The 18,727-nt window shown below is 33.7% G+C and overlaps 1 protein-coding gene across 1 annotated transcript in view; it reads left to right on the top strand.

The window, feature by feature from the left end:
- ELTD1 (EGF, latrophilin and seven transmembrane domain containing 1) overlaps positions 1-12,397 on the top strand; it is a gene marked incomplete at its 5' end in the record, with an annotated part of 38,125 nt that extends 25,728 nt beyond the window's left edge. Inside the window, 3 exons of the mRNA XM_008589864.1 lie at positions 8,834-8,925; positions 10,371-10,539; positions 10,987-12,397. Of these exons, the coding sequence (XP_008588086.1) occupies positions 8,834-8,925; positions 10,371-10,539; positions 10,987-11,049 (324 nt within the window). The remainder of the gene's footprint in view (positions 1-8,833; positions 8,926-10,370; positions 10,540-10,986) is intronic.
- Between the last annotated feature and the right edge of the window lie 6,330 nt (positions 12,398-18,727).

The following is an 18,727-nucleotide window of genomic DNA, read 5'->3' as shown; positions in this document are numbered from 1 at the left end:
GCTTAAACAACTTACTCAAGATCACCCACCAACTGAGTAGTAGAGGCAAGCGAGCTCAGGCTTTCAGACTTCACATTCTGCACTATTTAACATATATCTTTCCATCTTTCCTTGCACTCGAGGCTGAAGGGAGTAGATATTTGTTAGGTCCATGAAAAACTTGTTCTATCTCTTGCTTTCCAGAAATGGTTTCATGATGAGTTGTAAGGGACCTAGCAACTGAAGACCTTTTAAAAATTATTCCTAAACTTTCAATTATTTATTTTATTTGGTAAATATGTCAAAATAAATTATTTTCCATCGTGTTGAAAATGGGGGAAATTATGTCTACTATAAATATCTCTCCCCCCATTTTGTATGGCATTTTAAATTCTTGCCAAGAATATCCAACAACTAACCAGAATATATTACTTAAAATCCTGAATGTATCAGAATACAGACCAATATATGGAATGCACATAGCCTGGACATTTACTATTCTTTCAACTGATATTCATCAATAAGTAACTTTCAATACCTTGTATTACATGTAATTGCTCAAATCCTTTTTTTTTTTTTTTCTCATAGAGGAAAAGCTGAAAGGTGAGATTAGTGCTTCACCCATTTTGAATTGTACTTCATTTCAGACTTCTATTATGCAGATATATTATCCATAGAAAAAAGTGTTTTATTAAATTCTTTTAAAAACCTTTATGATTTTCTTTAACTAATATCAACACTATTAATATAGATAGTATTTTTAAGAAGTGCAGACAGTGTGAAAAGAAAAAACCTAGGAAAAAATAGGTACTACACTTTGGATATTTCAAAATACATCAAAGTTTTATCAAGCATTAAGACCCAATAAGGCTGTGCTTAGAAACTGAGGGGATACAAATGAAGGAGAGATCTTGCTCTCAAAAAGTATCTCAGGGTGACATCTATAAACAAACAACTCCAAGACAAGTGTGAGGTAATATTTTGGAAAAACAAATCTGATTATTTCTTTAACTCTTTTCTGTTTACATCCTTCTTGATAAGTATATATGGAAGAAAACTTGGCAGGTACTTGAAAGTACAAACCACATTTATCATTTCCTGGAAAGAAAGTCATTTGCTAGTTATAATTTATCTTAATCTTTTTATTTTAAAAAACAGAGGCAGAATCTACAAATAATAAAGATGACTTAATTTAATGGCCTACTCACCAAATATCTAGAACATCAATAATAAACGTAAGTTCATGATAAATTAATATTTTTTTCTTGTGGGAAAATTTGTATTATATTTTAATTCTATTTTTCCACAAATTTTTTTTATTTTAACATTTACTTGTACATATTTGTGGGGTGCAGTGTATTGTTTCAATACATAGGTATACTGGACAATGATTCACTTAGTGTAAATAGCATAGTTTTGTACCCAAATAGCTATTTTAAACTGACTTTTATACCCATTAGTCCACCATGCTATCTACACTAAGTGAACCATTGTGCAGTATACACATGTACTAAAACAACACCCTGTACCCCACAAATAAGTACAAATAAATGTCTAAATAAAAAATAAACTGGATTTTTATTTTTATTTAAAAATAATAAACACTGTAATTTTAAGGTATTTCATTATATAGGTATGATGTGTATATATAATGTATATGTATGATGTATGTATATACACAAATAAATGTCTAAATAAAAAATAAACTGGATTTTTATTTTTATTTAAAAATAATAAACACTAATTTTAAGGTATTTCATTATATAGGTATGATGTGTATATATAATGTATATGTATGATGTATGTATATACAGATATATGTAAATTTATGTGTTTTACTCCCTGCATTAGTTTTCTATTGCTGCCATAACAAATGACCACAACTTAGCAGCTTAAGACAACACAAACATATTATCTCACAGTTCTGTAGGTCAGAAGTCTGGGTGAGGCTGGGTCCACCTGAGTCCTCTGCTTAGAGTCTCACTAGACTAAAAATCAAGGAATCAGCCCTTCTGGAGGCTCCAGGGTAGAATTCGTTTCTGTGTTCACTCAGGTTGTTGGCCAGATTCCGTTCCATGAAATTGTAGGATAGGGCCTCATTTCCTTGCAGGCTGTTAGACAGGGGTCATTCTAGACATGACCACAACTTAGCAGCTTAAGACAACACAAACATATTATCTCACAGTTCTGTAGGTCAGAAGTCTAGGTGAGGCTGGGTCCACCTGAGTCCTCTGCTTAGAGTCTCACTAGACTAAAAATCAAGGAATCAGCCCTTCTGGAGGCTCCGGGGTAGAATTCGTTTCTGTGTTCACTCAGGTTGTTGGCCAGATTCCGTTCCATGAAATTGTAGGATGGGGCCTCATTTCCTTGCAGGCTGTTAGACAGGGGTCATTCTAGATGTGTAGAGGCTTCTCACATTCCCAGACTCGCTCCCATTTGTCTTCAAAGCGAGCAGCAGCTGCTGGAGTCCTCTCAGGCTTCAGTCCACTCCACCACCACTTCTTCACTCCTGCCTTTTCCTCTGCTACATCTCATATGATTCTATTAGGCCCAACCAGATAATTCAGGATCACCTTTTTATCTTAAAATTCTTAATTTCAATTTTATCTGAACAATCTCTTTTGCCATATTCACAGGATATAGGGGTTAAGGTGTGGACATTTTTTGGGGGGGCAGGGGAAATCTTATTCTACTTATCACACACCCCAATTTTTCTGGTACTTTACGTGATTAGCATTGGAACTAAGGCATTTAAAGGAGTGATTCCAATTGGGAAATGATAGAGAAAATCAGACAGAAGGCAAAATTTGACTGCTTGACTCCAATTTAACTCATGAACAATTAATAGAGCACACTTTTTAATTTTGTTGCTTAAATTGATAACTTTTAAGCCATTTCTGCAGTGGTCTAAGGATTGAGAATAAATGGCTCATGGCCACTTAGGCGGCCAGTAGAAACCTACCTTTGTTCATGGCAGGAGCAGGTTTGTCCTAGGCCAGTTAATTTAAAGGTAATAAAAATATTTGATAGGACACAGAAGTTATGATCATGACACATTTTTAAATGAACTAGATTTCATTTGATATATATGAAAAATTAAAGTCTGGGTCTAAAAGTGCTGTAAGAGAAATTTTCTCATTCTTTTTGGTGAGATCTAACATCAGCATATAGATGGCTTTATCAATTATTGAGAAAAAGACTACGAAAAGAAAAATGGCTGATTGGGATTCTTTATTTTGAAGTCTGAATTTGAAGCCCTCGGGTTGGATGTACCTGTAGGTCTAAATCCTTCAGAATTAGTTCTTGCTCTCTTACCAACTCATCTATTTAAATTTCTTGTTTTAAAAAATAAGGCACTTAAAAAAACTTAATACACTGTCAAACAACAGAATGTGTGTGTTAAACTTTGAAATAACTTCATATATCTGAAGTTAAAAACAGATCTCTGCATAGATAAGTATCACTTAAGATGAAGCAAGGGAAATGATTTTAAATTTAAAATATTGCTTTCTCTCAGGGGTTAAATGTCCATGGCTTTGAATGATTTCTTTTTGCAGCTATTTTCATTATCTTCTGCATTCTAAAGTGCTGCAATGAATTTCAGAGTTTTTTTTTTTTATTTTATTTTATTTCGTCAATATACAATGTGGTTGATTATTGTGGCCAATCAACTTCAAGGAATTGTAATTGTTGTGTCTTCTTCCCTCCGCCAAAATTTAAGAGATCTTATGTTCACCATTTAAGGTCCTTGTCTTGTTTATTCCTATGAAAGTATCATGAACTCCAAGCTGACAATCTAAAACTGTTTAAAAAAATTGATTCAAAAGTGATAATGAACTAATGTTCATTTATAAGTCATTAATCAACCCCTATGCTTTTAAGCCACTAATATTTAGAGATAAATAAGGGAACCGCAGCAGATAAAATAAACACATATAGGTAAACACTAATAAGGAAAAATGCAAATAATTTTGGAGGCACCATTTTCTTAATTAAGGTTAATATCAATGATTTTTCATATATATTAAAGAATTACTCAAGCACTCAACTCTGTTTTCATGATGTGGCTACTGACGTCTAAGTGTAGTGCTAATAGTACCTTTCTAACTGTTCAATCCAAAATGCAGACATTTTTTATTTGTTCTCAAAGTCATTACCCCTGGGTTAATTGCATACTTTTCTATAATCAGAAATACTTTTGAATTCTATACAGTCTTGTGTTGAGCTTTTCCTTTTACTTCATCTCAGATCCTTCTTACTTATTTCTTAAACTTTTCCTCTCAAAAGATACTTTTCCATACCTTATAAACTACATCGAGTTTCAACTTAAGTACATAAAATCTTATGCCTTTAGTTGCCTTTAGGTGACACTGATTATTTATGGTTTTTGTCTCATTTAGAAAAATAATTTAAAGTAGCTTATATATTTCTGGATAAAGAGAGAATGCAGGCAATAAAAGGCGTAAATGTAGGTTTTGCCAGTTACCCCAAATTTGGTGGATCATATGGTACAATGCCATTTTATAATATTTAGCAAATTTGGAATAATTAAAGAAAAAAAGATACTAAATAATTCAGAAAATTATAATTCTGGTAAAAAATTATTATTCTTATAAAAAATTAAAGAAAAAATATTCTGATGCTTTTTAAACAGCAAGGAAGACTTCATTCGAGACTGCTGTGATGGGTATCAAAATTAAGGCAAAAGGGGAGAGAAACTGGCTCAACTCTGAAAACAGTAAAGACAACTGGAGATTTTTAGCCAAGGAGCAGGTTGAGGGTAACAAAATAGTAACTAAGAAGAGACAGCGAGCATAGTGGGAATTCTTGCTAGTGACTTAACAGGATTCTTGCTGAAACTCAGGCCAGGGTAATCAGATATCAAGGGTGGGAGATGAGAAATTTGATTAGATATTGAGAGTGATCAGATATCTGGGGTGGGAGGATTCTCTCTAAACTGACTTAGCAGGATTAGACACTGAAGCCCAAGATCAAGGCCTGGTTGAGAAGAGGGCTCAAAGGAGAACGACTAAAGTTTGTTCAAGGAGAATCTTTGTCAGTTTTCTAATGACTAGGGCAGGGGAAGAGCATGTGGGCATACAGAGTTTGCATTGTCCAAAACAGGATAGAACACCTGTCATGCTCTATGTGAATAGAATTGAACTATGGTCTGATTTTATCATTGAAGTTTCAGTTTTTTTAATGAAAGCACACTAGGAGGCAGTATGTAGACAAGGTGGCATTTAAACAGAGGTGGTGAGAGAATGAGCCATGGGAATATCTTGGAGCCCAGCAAGCACAACTGCCCCATGGCATGCTTGGTATACTGTAGAAACAAGAGAGAACCCAGTGTGAGTGGTGTGAGGTGGTTAAGGATAGAGAAATAGGACTTGAGGGAAGAGGTATAGTGGAGACCAAGTCATTTCAAACCTTAGAGGCCATTGTGAGGTCTTTGGCTTCAACTCTGAATAAGATGTGACACCATTGGAGGATTCTGAATAGAGAAATGTCTGACTTAACATCTAAAGAGATCAATCTGACTGCTGTGATGAGACAGATTGCAGGAAGGCAAGGATAGCAGCAGGGAGATCAAATGGGCAGTTTCCACAGTAGCCCAAGGGAGGCATGATGGTGGCCTGTTTCTGCACAACAGCTGTGAAAATGGTAAATAGTGGTCATATTCTGAGTATGTTTTGAAGGTGTAGGTGAAGAGTTTGCTGATGGATAAGCCTGATCAGCTAGAAAAATGAGATTTTTTTTTTTTTTTGAGATGGGGAAGATTACAGCAAAAATATGTTGTTTGAGTCAAGAAGAGCACCTTTGTTTTTGACATTTTTAACTCACGATGTTTATTATACTTCCGAATGGAGGAGTCAGATAGGGCCTGAGGATAGGTAGTATTCTGAACCATTGGGTCTGACCACGTAGGAAATGAGTGTATGTAGATAGATCCAATGACTGAGATTAGCAGTGATCATTGATTTTCTCTGTGTTGTCCTTCTTTGTCTGTACTGGTCATTCAAGATTGGCTTAAAAACCGTATTTTAGGGAGCTATCACCTAAAATGTGATCTTTTGTGCCATTATGCAAATAACCGCATGATGCTTTCTGAATTGTGTTGTAGTTATCTGTTAACCAATTATTCCCTCCATTTCACTGTAATTTCCTTGAGGAAAAGCCTATAGCACATAAATGATTCTTGGATAAAAAAAATTAAAAATTCTTTGCACTTGAGAATAAATCTAAGTGATATTTGTCCCTGTCCACCTCACTCACATCATCACATGCAACTCTCCACTGGTTCACTGCACCCCAGCCACATTTATGAATTGTTGAAAGGCACATCACTTTCTTAACTCAAGCCTCATGGCTTTTTTCTATGCTGTTTTTCTTCACGAAATGCCTTTTTCCCTTCATTCTTTGATCTGCTAATTCATTGTAATTCATCAACTCCCAGTTTAAGTGCTAAGTCCTAAGAGAGTAATTCTTGAACCTTCATTCTAATCCATCTCTAGTTTGTCCTTTCCAAAAATCCAAATTTTTGAATTAATGCCATTCACCACAGTTTGTGGATTTATATCTATTTGTATGCTTATTTGTTTACTATCTATTAAAGATCTATGAGAACAAAAGACCATGTCTGTTTTATTCATTGATACGTACCCAGCCCTTACCACTGTACCAGACACTTAATAACCCCTTTAAAAAATTCTTAGAATAAGTGAAAGTAAAAAGCTCCACATATTTGTACTGTTATCAATGAATATGGGTAATATAATCAAACTACTTGTGATTTTGATTACACAAAATTATAACACATCTTGATAAAAATATTTTAATTGGTTTTCCCTTACATTTGGGAAAATATGAGCTTATGGAATAAGAATTAGTCTCCCACTTTCCCAGCAGCACCTGGTTTTTATACATATGTAAACATTTTGGTTTTGTACATAAAAAATGTATTTTCCAGATCTGTATCAGCCCTAGGGAATGTTCCATTTCCCCCTTCACTATTTTAGCATGTGATGTTGAAGAACATATCCAAAATGTATATGCACTTCTGAGAAACCAAAGCAGTAGGAACAACTATTTTTCAAACTCAATCTTATCAAAAATAGAAGTTTTTGAAACTTTAATAAATTATGGGTTTAGAGAATAGTTTCTTAATCATTTAGTTATTTTGTCTTATAACTCTTCCTTTGTTAAGATAACAAGTTCAATATAATAACTCATTAAAATTATTTGAAGATTTTCAAACCAACAATGGTTTGGCATATATTATTTATACTAGCCAAATTTTAATACTTTTTGTTATTATAAAACATATCTGCATATATTTATAAAATTAAATACTAATGTTGTTTCCAAATTTATACAAAAAAGCTATAGCTATTAAAACCTAGAAAATACTAAGAATTTCTCTTTCATAAGTAGTAAAGACTATTTATAAAATTAAATATTATTAAGTTGTCGTTTTAGTCAATTATTTGAGCATGCAAATAGGGTAAAACTGTCAAATGAATCAATTTAAATATACTTTATCTCCCCTCTGCAATTGCTAAAGTCTTTTCTTTGTATGGAAAAATTAGTTAATTATATAATTAGAAGTAGTGGCCATTTGGAAGCAGGAAGAAGGGATCAGACCCCTTATTCCTCTAAGATTTTCTCTCAAGGACATTTCTATAGAGAAGTGACAACATGAAATTCTCCAACCCATTTTTTTCTACCGCTTTTTATACTAGTAATTACTCGATTTCATTTTGAGAGGCTGTTTAAAATGGCTTAGAATATAGAAAAAAGTTTTTCATCACTATACACTTCTGAGTTACTAGTAGAAGAATTAGCTGAAAAATATAACATTGCACTTTCTATTATTTCAAAATGGCTTTCAAAAAATGTTTGGATTAGTAAAATATATTCAACAAATTATTAATCTACCAATTATTTCTATAATATTTAATATTTTTAATCATTAGTATACTTAGAATGATATACATTTAAAATATACCTCTCATTTGAATTCTGACACTGTAAATATGATTTGAAGGTTTCCAAAGCATAGGAAAAAGAAGGAAAAGAAGAGGAAACTTTTTGTAATGCAGTCACATTAAAAAGGGTGAAAATTCTGTGTATTCTATTTAGCCCATATTATGAAATGTAAATAAAACAATGTGTTCATTAATAAAATGTATTTGCCTTCCAACAAACATTCATTTCATTTATGATCATTTGGAAAGCTTCTGAAATTAAGTCTAGGGAAAGGAAATCTCAATATAAACGTTAGGAGAGATATCTAGATGAACCATACAAAAGAAAGTACATTTTCTAGCAATAGAAATTGAGAGTGTTTTGTACAGTTTTCTAATTTCCTTTCAATTTTTCTCTTCCAGTCTAAATTTTTAAAAGGTGGACAGATTATCACTAACACTTCTCTAAGAAACAATATATAATTTAGTGAGCAAAAGTTTTCATTTTCAAATATTTTTAAAGCTTTCCAAACCAAAATTTATTTTAAAGTGTATATTAATCCTATTACCAGCAGCAGGTGATACTCATCAATATTTAGGTGTGATGGTAACATCTGAATAAGTTTCTTGAACAGGTTGCTTAGCACAATCTGGCAAGTTGTGCTAACTACCATTTGTACCTACAATTTTCAGCGATATTGTAATGATCAACCGCGGATTTATTTGCCTAAGTCTGTGGGAGGGTTTGTACTTTGTAATATGGATAAAAATGCCATGATTTTTTGTTTTCTATCTTATTGAAATATTTACTGTTTGTTTATTTCCTGTATATGCATCTAATTCACTATGAAAATTATTTCTTCTTTGAAATTAATATATTTTCCCAGGTTAATCTCTTGGCTTTTGTAGTTATCATATACAAAGTTTTTCGTCACACTGCAGGATTGAAACCAGAAGTTAGTTGCTATGAAAATATAAGGTAAATGTTTCTTTAAAGTCCACATTCTTTAGTAACTAAAAGCTTTTGTTACTTAAAGTACAAATAATTTTTGAAATTATTTTATTTTAAATGATTATTTTACACTTTCTTCCACATTTAAAATATGCATTGAATAACAGCGTTTAAAATGTTTAATAAGACTACAATCACCACAGATTAAATGGTGAGTGAAACAGTATTTTCAAATATACTCCCCTTTGAAAGGAAAAAGATGATAACTGTTTTAAGGTAAAAATAAGCCTTAGTGATTTTCTTCTGTAAATCATTTCTCAGAGCTTAGTATTGCTTGTTTCTTGTCACTCCTAGTTTGCATTTTCCCGTGATTTTTTTCTTCAGCCTCCTCTCTTTAAAACTGATTTATTGAGACCTTGGAAATGATTTGTTCAGGAAAAGTTGAAGTATACTTTAGGGAACATTAGAAACAACTGACTGTTTGTGTTGCTTGGGAACACTCCTGTAGTTTCAATACCTTGCACAAGATTTATAGTTGGGATTTAACAAATGTTTGATCGATTACTTTCTTTTAGTCCTCACCATTCATTAGTTTCATGTATTGTGCTGGTTTTAATAAAGTTGAAAATGACTCATTTTCTGAGGTGCACTGCTAAAACACCTGCAGAAAATGATTGGACTAAAAATGAATGAGAATAATGATAGTTGCTTCATTTTCAAGGCAATGTCCTCAGTGAACATGATTGAATATTGTTTTATCAAAAGTCATAGGTTGAAAATATGTGAATATGTGTGGGGTTTTTTTTTTAGTTTTTAAAAAATCAGTATTTTGAATGAATTTATTTGGAAGTGACTGTACTGCAAAAGCAAAAAACAAAAACAAAAACCTAATATCCCTACACTTTTATAGTTTTATATCCTACACTTTTTTCTCTACTAAACTTGAAAGGAAAACAGAGCCTTCGTTGATGTCAAGGACGTGTGCTGACCCAAGTCCACATAGTATTCTTTTCAATGTTTCCTAGGGAAAATGTTTCCTAACAGATATAAGTCTTACTTTCGGGAATTACTGCAACATTAGATTTAAAATCAAAGCATACACACTGCAGAACACCAGATAAAAATATTTTAAGATTAAAGAAACACCTTTTAAAATACCATATTTTTAAAAAATTTACCAGTATCATGGCCCTTTACCAGTTCCTCCCTTCCCCCACCCCTTCTCAAAAATACCATATTTTAATAATGCTACCTTGATTTCGGAAGCACATCCCTGTCTCAGTGCAGTAGCACACCCTAAAGGCTGTCCCATGTAACTGCAGCCCAACTTGTCAGTTTCAAAATCATTATTGGTCTTTGTGAAAGATTTCTTGGTTATACCAAAAACTCATTTTCCACATAATTTGGAGAATTTGGAGGATGAGTTGAATATACATGGCCTTCTTCACTGAAACATGACAAATATGTTATAGGTCTTGTGCGAGAGGAGCCCTTGCTCTCCTGTTCCTTCTTGGCACCACCTGGATCTTTGGGGTTCTTCATGTCGTGCACGCATCAGTGGTGACAGCTTACCTCTTCACGGTCAGCAACGCCTTCCAGGGGATGTTTATTTTCTTATTCCTGTGTGTTTTATCCAGAAAGGTAAGCATTTTTTTTTTTTTTTTTTTTTTTTTTGGTCAACCCTGTACTATACTCACGTAGCATCAGTTACCAAATTGATAGAAAATTCTTATTCTCTTTATGGCCTAAGTACAGTGTATTTTAGTATCAGAATAATTAGAACACCTTACTGCATGTAGGGAAGTACGAGGATACTTCAAAAAGTTGGTGGAAAAATAGAATTGACAGATGATACAAATCTTTCCATGAACTTTTCGAGGTACCCTTGTACTCTTTTTACAAAATCCAAGGGGCTATTAGGGATGTAAATATAGCTTGTATCCACTTGAGCACATTCTGACAGAGAATCATAAAGCAATAATACTTTAGAAAACCACATATAACTATTTATTATGATGTGAAAATAATTTGATGTGATTGTTACAATTATGTTTAACATTTCTTCCTTTCTTTTTCTTTTTTTTTAAGATCCAAGAAGAGTACTATAGATTGTTCAAAAATGTCCCTTGTTGTTTTGGATGTTTAAGGTAAACTTAGTAACTATGGATAATTATAGCTGCGGAAAAATTAAACATACAAGTTGTGGATGACTAATGTATAAAAATGACTTGATCAAATTATCCAGTTATTAATTGCTAGATACTAAAATATTTTAAACCAGTTTTATTGTTTACAGTATAGGAACTGCAGATAATGAGGAAAAATTATCTATTGGATAGCCATAGTATGCTTTTCTACGTGATACAGTTAGCGATGTCAAAAATAGTATTGTAGATATTTGTAAAGTAATTGGTTTCTCAGGAGTGACATCACTGTGCCCAAGGAAAGATTTTCTTTCTAACACAAGAAATACAAAAAATATATGAATGTCCTGAAGCAAACCACTGGCTTGATATTTTTGTGATTCATTTTGCCTTTTGAAACTAGTCCCCTACCACCTTGGTAATGAGCTCTGTTAGGGGAAGTGGAACACAAGAGAATAAAGGGGCAGAATACAAAGCAGTAAAAAAGAATGGCTGTTATAACAATGAGATGTATTTTGAATAAATTTGTTTTTCTGTGAACAAGATAAATTGTTGAGATAAATAAAGAATTGAATAAACACATCTTAGTATTTTGTGAATTGTTCCAACTTAAATATTTACAAAAACAACTCATATCTATTTACTATATCAATTTCTTTCATAATAGTCTAGAAAAAAATGCACAAATTTTTAAAAATCTGTTTTTAACTTAAGATTGAGCTATATTCTGTTTCTCTACTTATTTTACAGATTGTGAATTCAGATGCTTAATCAGAAAAATATTAATGTGTCAAAATATTGTTTGTCTGTAAATGTAAAAATAGTGTATATAAAGCTCAAGTATTCTATTCTATAACCTTTCAGTATAATGCAAAATATCCTATCTCATTAGACTAGTATATTCAAATTCTTTATTATTCTTAAATTTAGAAATATTGTAGTTCATACTGCAATGCTACCTTTTAATTTACTATTTTTTAAAGGGCACTGTAAATATGAAAGTAGTCATAAAGTGAATTGTTATTTTTTGTTGTTGTTCAGAAAAGTACACATTTAAAAATGTTATTTATAACAAAGAAATCACTGTAGAAGTTTTTGCAGTGGATCTATTTTCTGACAGTTTTTTTACCATCTATTAAAGCATATCTGCTTAAATGTATGTCTTCTATCTATCCTCAAATCTTCTCATTAAAATGTAGAAGTGGTAGTTTTATTTCAAAAATGTGTAATTGTTCCTCACCTACCTGTAAAGTGTGCCAACATACTCAGTGCTGCAATTTTAAATTAATTTCTCCAGCTGTTAAAATGAAGTCGGTCAAATCTTGCTCTAACAAATAAAATGTTATCTAAATGAAGCCATCTTGCTGCTGCTTTTCTGAGTCGTTTTCTCAAGAAAAATGAGCTACCTGCCAACTGGTCTTTTACATTTTTGGCAGACCCATGATAATAACTTTTCATTACATCTTCTAATTTCTTACATGGTAAGTCTGTAACCTGTTATCATTGTCATTACAGGATAGTGTTAGAGAAACGTGATATTGAAAAACTAATCTGTTCAATCAGTGTATACAAAACTATGTAGTAGGCAGAATAATGGCCCCTCCAAAATGTTCATACTCTAACCTTCAGAACCCGTGAAGATGTTAAATTACATAGCAAGGAGAATTAAGGTTGCAGATGGAATTACGGTTGCTAATCAGTAGACCTTGAGATGGGGAGATTATCCTGGATTATCCAAGTGGGCCCAGTATAATCCCAAGGGTTCTTGTAAGTAAAAAGAGGGAGGCAGAAGATGAAGTGTGTCACAGTGAATTAATCGCTTTCACTTTTGTGTCACCACTCTATCTAGTACTTATCTATTTAACATTTATCACAATGTGTTGCAATAATTTAGCCTGCGCTCAGGACATTCATTGTACCAAGTTTTGTTCTTCCTTAAAGGCAGTTTTGGCTTCCTGAATCAACGATTTCTTATCTTCTGCTGCCTCCTGACCACACGATTGCTGTGATTACAGGTTTGGACTCTCTGAACAGTCTTCCTTTTGCTCTTTTGCTTTAGGCATTTCATACTGGAAGCCTGCTGGGCAAGCCTGCCGTGCTTGTCTCACACGTTGTGCAGTTAGGTGGAAAGGGCTGGCCCTGCAATCTCTCATTAATGAGCTAAGAAGGCAGAGGAATCAGGCCACCAGTATAGTGTTGAGCTTATACTACCACTTGGATTTTCCAGGTTGCTTGGGAATTTGTAGGGAGCTTGCCGAACTAATAAAGTAGTGCTTCATTTTCCGTTTGGCTGTTATTCTTCATATTCCTCATTCCACTTCCTCATTTGATAGTGAGTGGGATAAATATTAGGATTTGAGACCCAATCTCCTCAATCTGTAAAATATATTCCAAATTCATAAATAAATACTAATGTACAAATTCCTCTTTTCTTCATAAACAAGCAGGGAGGGGGTGTCAGAGGATCTCAAAAGATGCAGTCAAAGAACTCAACACTTTCACCTTGGCCTCAAACAATGAAATAGATGGACACCAAAGGAGTATAAGACAAATTCTCTGACTATATGAAAACATCCTATTAACGAGAGATGTAGTAATCACCTAATAAAAATATCTGTTGGTCATTTGATTGCACTGTGATTAGGACAAAGATAATTACATACAATATAACAATTAGAAAAAGTGTAAGAGAGTCTATAAGCAGAAATTCCACAATCTACATACTATGCTTAACCAACAAACCTCACACAGTACTTTGATGATAATAAAATTTCTTCAGTCCTTTTCAATTCAATGCCAGTCTCTTAAAATTGAACAATAACTGCATTTCATGATTTTCTAATTCCATCTAATTTACTATACCCAGCTTTTATAGCCTACAAAATATAAACCTTTTTTATGTACCTTTTTTAGTTGTCTAATTTCTCCAACACGAATTCTTAAGGAAAGCATGAATTGTAAATTCAGTATGGATCCAGAAAGAGCACCCCATTGTTCAGGCTCTTCTTCTACCCGGAATGTCTTCTTTTGTGCAAATTCTGCCCATCATTCCAGGCCCCCCTCTATGAAGCATCCCTGAACAATTTGGTCCTTGTTAATTTCCCCAGTAACTACAACTATTGCACTTACAAGGTTTACAAGATAACATAGCACTTAGTAGGGACTGTTGTGAAGTCATCATTCAGTGTTCAAGCCTAAAACTTCTAGGTTTTAGGTTATAGATGTGAGAGAAGTAATTTACTAATGGCATTTAAAGAAAAAATGTTTCCTCCTTGATAGCTGATACAGATTTCAATATTAAGTTATACTATCTCATTTAATTCTCACAGTAATATACACAATTCTAACTTCATTTTTTAATGTGAAAAGTGTTTAATGTCATACAGCCAGGAAATTGCAAAGTTAGTGTTCAAATTCAAAGCCCCAGCTCCTTCTCCTCCCCACTGTGGATTCTCAGGAACTTGCTCAGACTCACTGAGATAGGAAGTGAAAGTAGCTGAACTCATACCCAAGCTTTCTGCCTTTCCAGGGCATATTCCACAGCTATAAATTTGTGTAATATAAGGACAATATTCTGTTTACTATCTTGTTCTTTCGGGGGTGGAGGAAGCATGACATGCTTTTTTAACATGGGATTTTAACATGTCTTTTCTACATGCATATGCAATTTGAAATAAGTACCTGTCATGTGTTTTAAGTATTGTGTTTTCTTATTTTTCTCTTTGCTTGACTGCCCTGTCCCCATGTGTTTATTTCTATCTCTCATCCCTACTCACACCCTCAACCAGGAGATTCATTTTAACAAGCATGTATATTATTCTTCCATATTTTTCTTCCTGTTCACATCATTATATTGAAACCATTAATATAAGATCACATTATAAAAACATCTCTGTTGCTTTTCTTACTTAGTAAATTAACAGATATAGCTCATTAATTCCTTTTAGTGGCTGAATAATATTCCGTATTGAGGATAAGCCATAAATTGTGCACTGGTATACAATCTGGATTAACACAATAATATATAAGAAGACTTCAGTGCCTTTCAGAAATAATGTTTTCTATGCCATATGGCTTGGTCTTGTTATTGAAAATACCAAATGTTAACAGTAAATTTTTTTTTTTTATAATGGATGTGGTCCCATGTGGATAAGCCAAAACACCATAACCCCTTCATTGATGTAAAGGTGGCTTGTTATTTCTTGTATTTAGTGAAAACCATTCCATGGATTTGAGATCCACAAAGCTACCTGAGCATTTTTATTTAAGTGAAAAGGATTTGAATTATTTACTCTAGATTGATGGCTTGAGCAAGCATTAAGAATAGTAGGCAATCTGAAAGTACAGAACATTTTAGTTGGTATTTCATTCAGATGTTACACATCATAGGTTTGTGTGATAGTTATGATTAATATAAAATGAGAGGGTTAATTTAGCTGCAACAGATCTCTTCCAGTGCCGATGTACTATGTTTCTAATTCCAACCCCCCATTTTGAGACATTGTAAATAATACAATCTATAAAGTATATTACAATTTTATGCACTCAAAAATAAGGGAAAATATAATAGGTTTCTTTCAAAATTGTCCTTAAGAAATGTTGTTTCATTTCCTATTGGGCTGCAATTTGCCATATATCAGCATCTAAGGGCCAGGCTACTCAACCAGAAAATGATTATTTTCTTCCTTTTTCTGAATGTATCGGAAGAGAATCTAAAAGAACTTTCAGTATGCAGGGGGGTTAATTATCCTGGCAGTCAGTTTAGCTTTGGAAGTTTTAGGTGATAAGAACAGCCTAAAAAAGACTCCCCGCTACTGTCGCCTGCTGTGAAGAAACAACCATGTGTTGCCACCGCTGCAAATATTGTTCAAATTACCCTAAAACCACCCTGCTTTTCTGTGCCTCCTGACTCCTGGAGAGCAGCACTGTGCCAGTGAGGTCATTTATTCTGTCACTTCTGCCTACTCGGCAATCATGACAACTACATCTTTCTCTCAGTGTAATGCAGGAGGCTTTTCTGCAAGACCTTACATGACCTGAGTGAGGAAAGTAATTATTCAAAACAACATCTCTTCTTGTTCCTCAAGTGCCACCAACTCCTCTGCAGAACCACCCAAATGCTCCCCAATTTGATCATCCCACTCAGATCAATTTCTCAGATTCTCCTAGAGGAATGTGTAAACAATCACCTCTCACTTCTTACAACCTTACTTTCAGAGAAGCCGTGCAGCATTGTGGATACAAGCTCAGACTGAAGTCAGACTGCTGGGGCCAGAATTGTGTTTCTACTATGTGAGTGTTTAGTTATGCCATCTTGAGCAAGTTACATCCCTGTGTCCCAGCTTCTCATCTATGAAATAGAGATAACAACAGTACCTACCTCATAAAGTTGTGAGAATTAAATTACTTAATATATGGAAGATAATACAATTCATAGCATATATAAAGGGGTATCTAAGTATTAGCTGTTATTGTTATAACCTGGATGAACAACTATTGTACACCTACCAGGTACCACTGACTGTTCTAGGTGTGTGGTGGAATTCACTAGTAAAAATCAAACAAACTAATAAAAAATAAACATAAATTTCTTGTGCAAGGTGAAGATTCCTACATTCTTGATTTATCAGCTAGTTATTTCTGAAACAAGCAAGGAAACAGTCAAAACAAAAAGAGTCAAAAATAAAGTCAAATAGTAGGTTTACTTTCTCTGTTTTCTATCACCTTCCAATCTACTTACTCCAACCCCCATCCCACCCCCACCAAAAACATGTAACTTCAAATTTTATTGCCATTCCTTGTGGAGGTGGTAGTATGCCAGAGATAACTTTAAATGTTCAACATTGTCGACATATTCTTTGGAGTGGGGTTGCAGTCCAGGACCACACTGCTGTATACACAAAAAAACCCTGCCCACTGCAGGGGCCAATGTCTTTCAATGTGATTAAAACTAAAGTAATTTTCTTGTATCAAAGTCACATCAATATATTTTTATATAAATCTAAATGCTATTAGCATTTCTATGAACTTGCATAATATTGTCTCTTCATTAAGCAGTGCATATAAAGAATGAAATTTTGGTATTCTCAGTTTTCCATGTATTCCCATAAATGAGGGTGAAATTTACACTGGCCTTATTTGGGTAATTCATATTCTTTTTTCAGGACATTCTTTAGTCATTTCATTTGCTTTTTTTTTTTTTTTTTTTTTGTCTTTTTTCGTGTCTGGCAACGGATCGCAACCCTCAGTGTCACACCCGTACCAGACCGGGACTGGCAACGGGATCGCAACCCTCGGTGTTCGCCGCACCTCGCTCAGCCAGTGAGCGGGAACCGGTCTGTATATGGGATCCGAACCCTCGGCGGGAGCGCCGCCGCACTCCCAAGCGGCGCACTGTAGCAGTGCGCCACCGGGCTGGCCCTTCATTTGCTTTTGCTTAATGTTAAACTATAGAAACCATGCTTCTTTAAAACACAATCCTAATAACTTTAAAAGCAAAATCAAATGAGCTATTTTATTACTTGAAGAAAAACAATAAAGGAATTTTCAAGAGAAAAGAAGAAATACTCTTTAATAAATGCCTGTTACTCAAATGTAAAATGCATTTGGTTTCACCTATTATTTATGCTATTTAAATGTTCAAAACTGTTTCCTGAACAATAAGATTTCTTTGTTATTATGTAAAGGTAATTTCTAGTTTCCATATTTAGTACACTAGATATTGCAAATTTTTGAGATAAATGAACTAGGAATTTTATTAGTTACTAATTTGAGAGTTCAGATATTTTGTTACATCTGCCATCCTCGTCTGCATACTTCATCATTCTGATCAAGAATGCCTCAGAGATTAGAAACTTAGTTTTTTATTCCTCCATGTGCTGAAGCGTAAGATATGTTTAGCATTGTGTGATTTTTTCCAAGTAGATTTGCATGCACAGATTGAATAAACTGAATAATTTTTTACAAAGCCAAGCATTTTTTTTCTACTTTCCCCAACAATACTTAGCAAATAGGACTCTCTCTCTTGCTCACCAAAAATCTATTTCCTTGAAAGCAGAAGCATAGTGTTATTTCTTAGTATCCCTTCATTTACTGTATAAGACTCAGAAAAGGTAAATGAATTAATATATATTTTTTTAAGTTGGACATGGTGTGAATTTCATACATAAAAATTATGTTCATAATACCTTATTACAAAATGAATTTAAGGCACTTTACAAAGATGGGTAAAATATAAACTAGATAATACAAATATAAAGCATGTAAGAGAGTTGAATCAAAGGAAAACAAGAGTACAGTCATAAAATGCAGGTAAAAGTTTAGTAAATATGACTGCTTTATTCATTTAAGTTCTGTCCTATTATCTGTTGCTGTGTAACAAAACCACTCCAAAACCTAGTGCCTTAAAAATGATTTATTATTGTTTCTCACATTCCTGTTGGTTGATTGGCCCCAGTAGGGTAGTTAGCCTGGGCCTCTCATGAAGCTGTAGTCGGATGTTAACTAGGGTTGCAGTGAATTGACATGGCTGCTCTCTACAATCCTAACAGGGCTGCCCATCAAGCACTCATTCATGGTCTCTCCATGTCATTTGGGTTTCACACAGCATGGATTCTGGGATCCTTGAGGGAGCATCTAAAAGCAAGCATTCTAAGAGGCTCCAGCAGAGGATGAAAGGCTTCCTG

This window comes from Galeopterus variegatus, unplaced genomic scaffold (assembly GCF_000696425.1).
Source record: "Galeopterus variegatus unplaced genomic scaffold, G_variegatus-3.0.2 Scaffold5701, whole genome shotgun sequence".
Classification (NCBI taxonomy): domain Eukaryota; kingdom Metazoa; phylum Chordata; class Mammalia; order Dermoptera; family Cynocephalidae; genus Galeopterus; species Galeopterus variegatus.
Note: the sequence above shows the minus strand (reverse complement) of the source record. Positions and strands in the feature narration are given on the sequence as shown.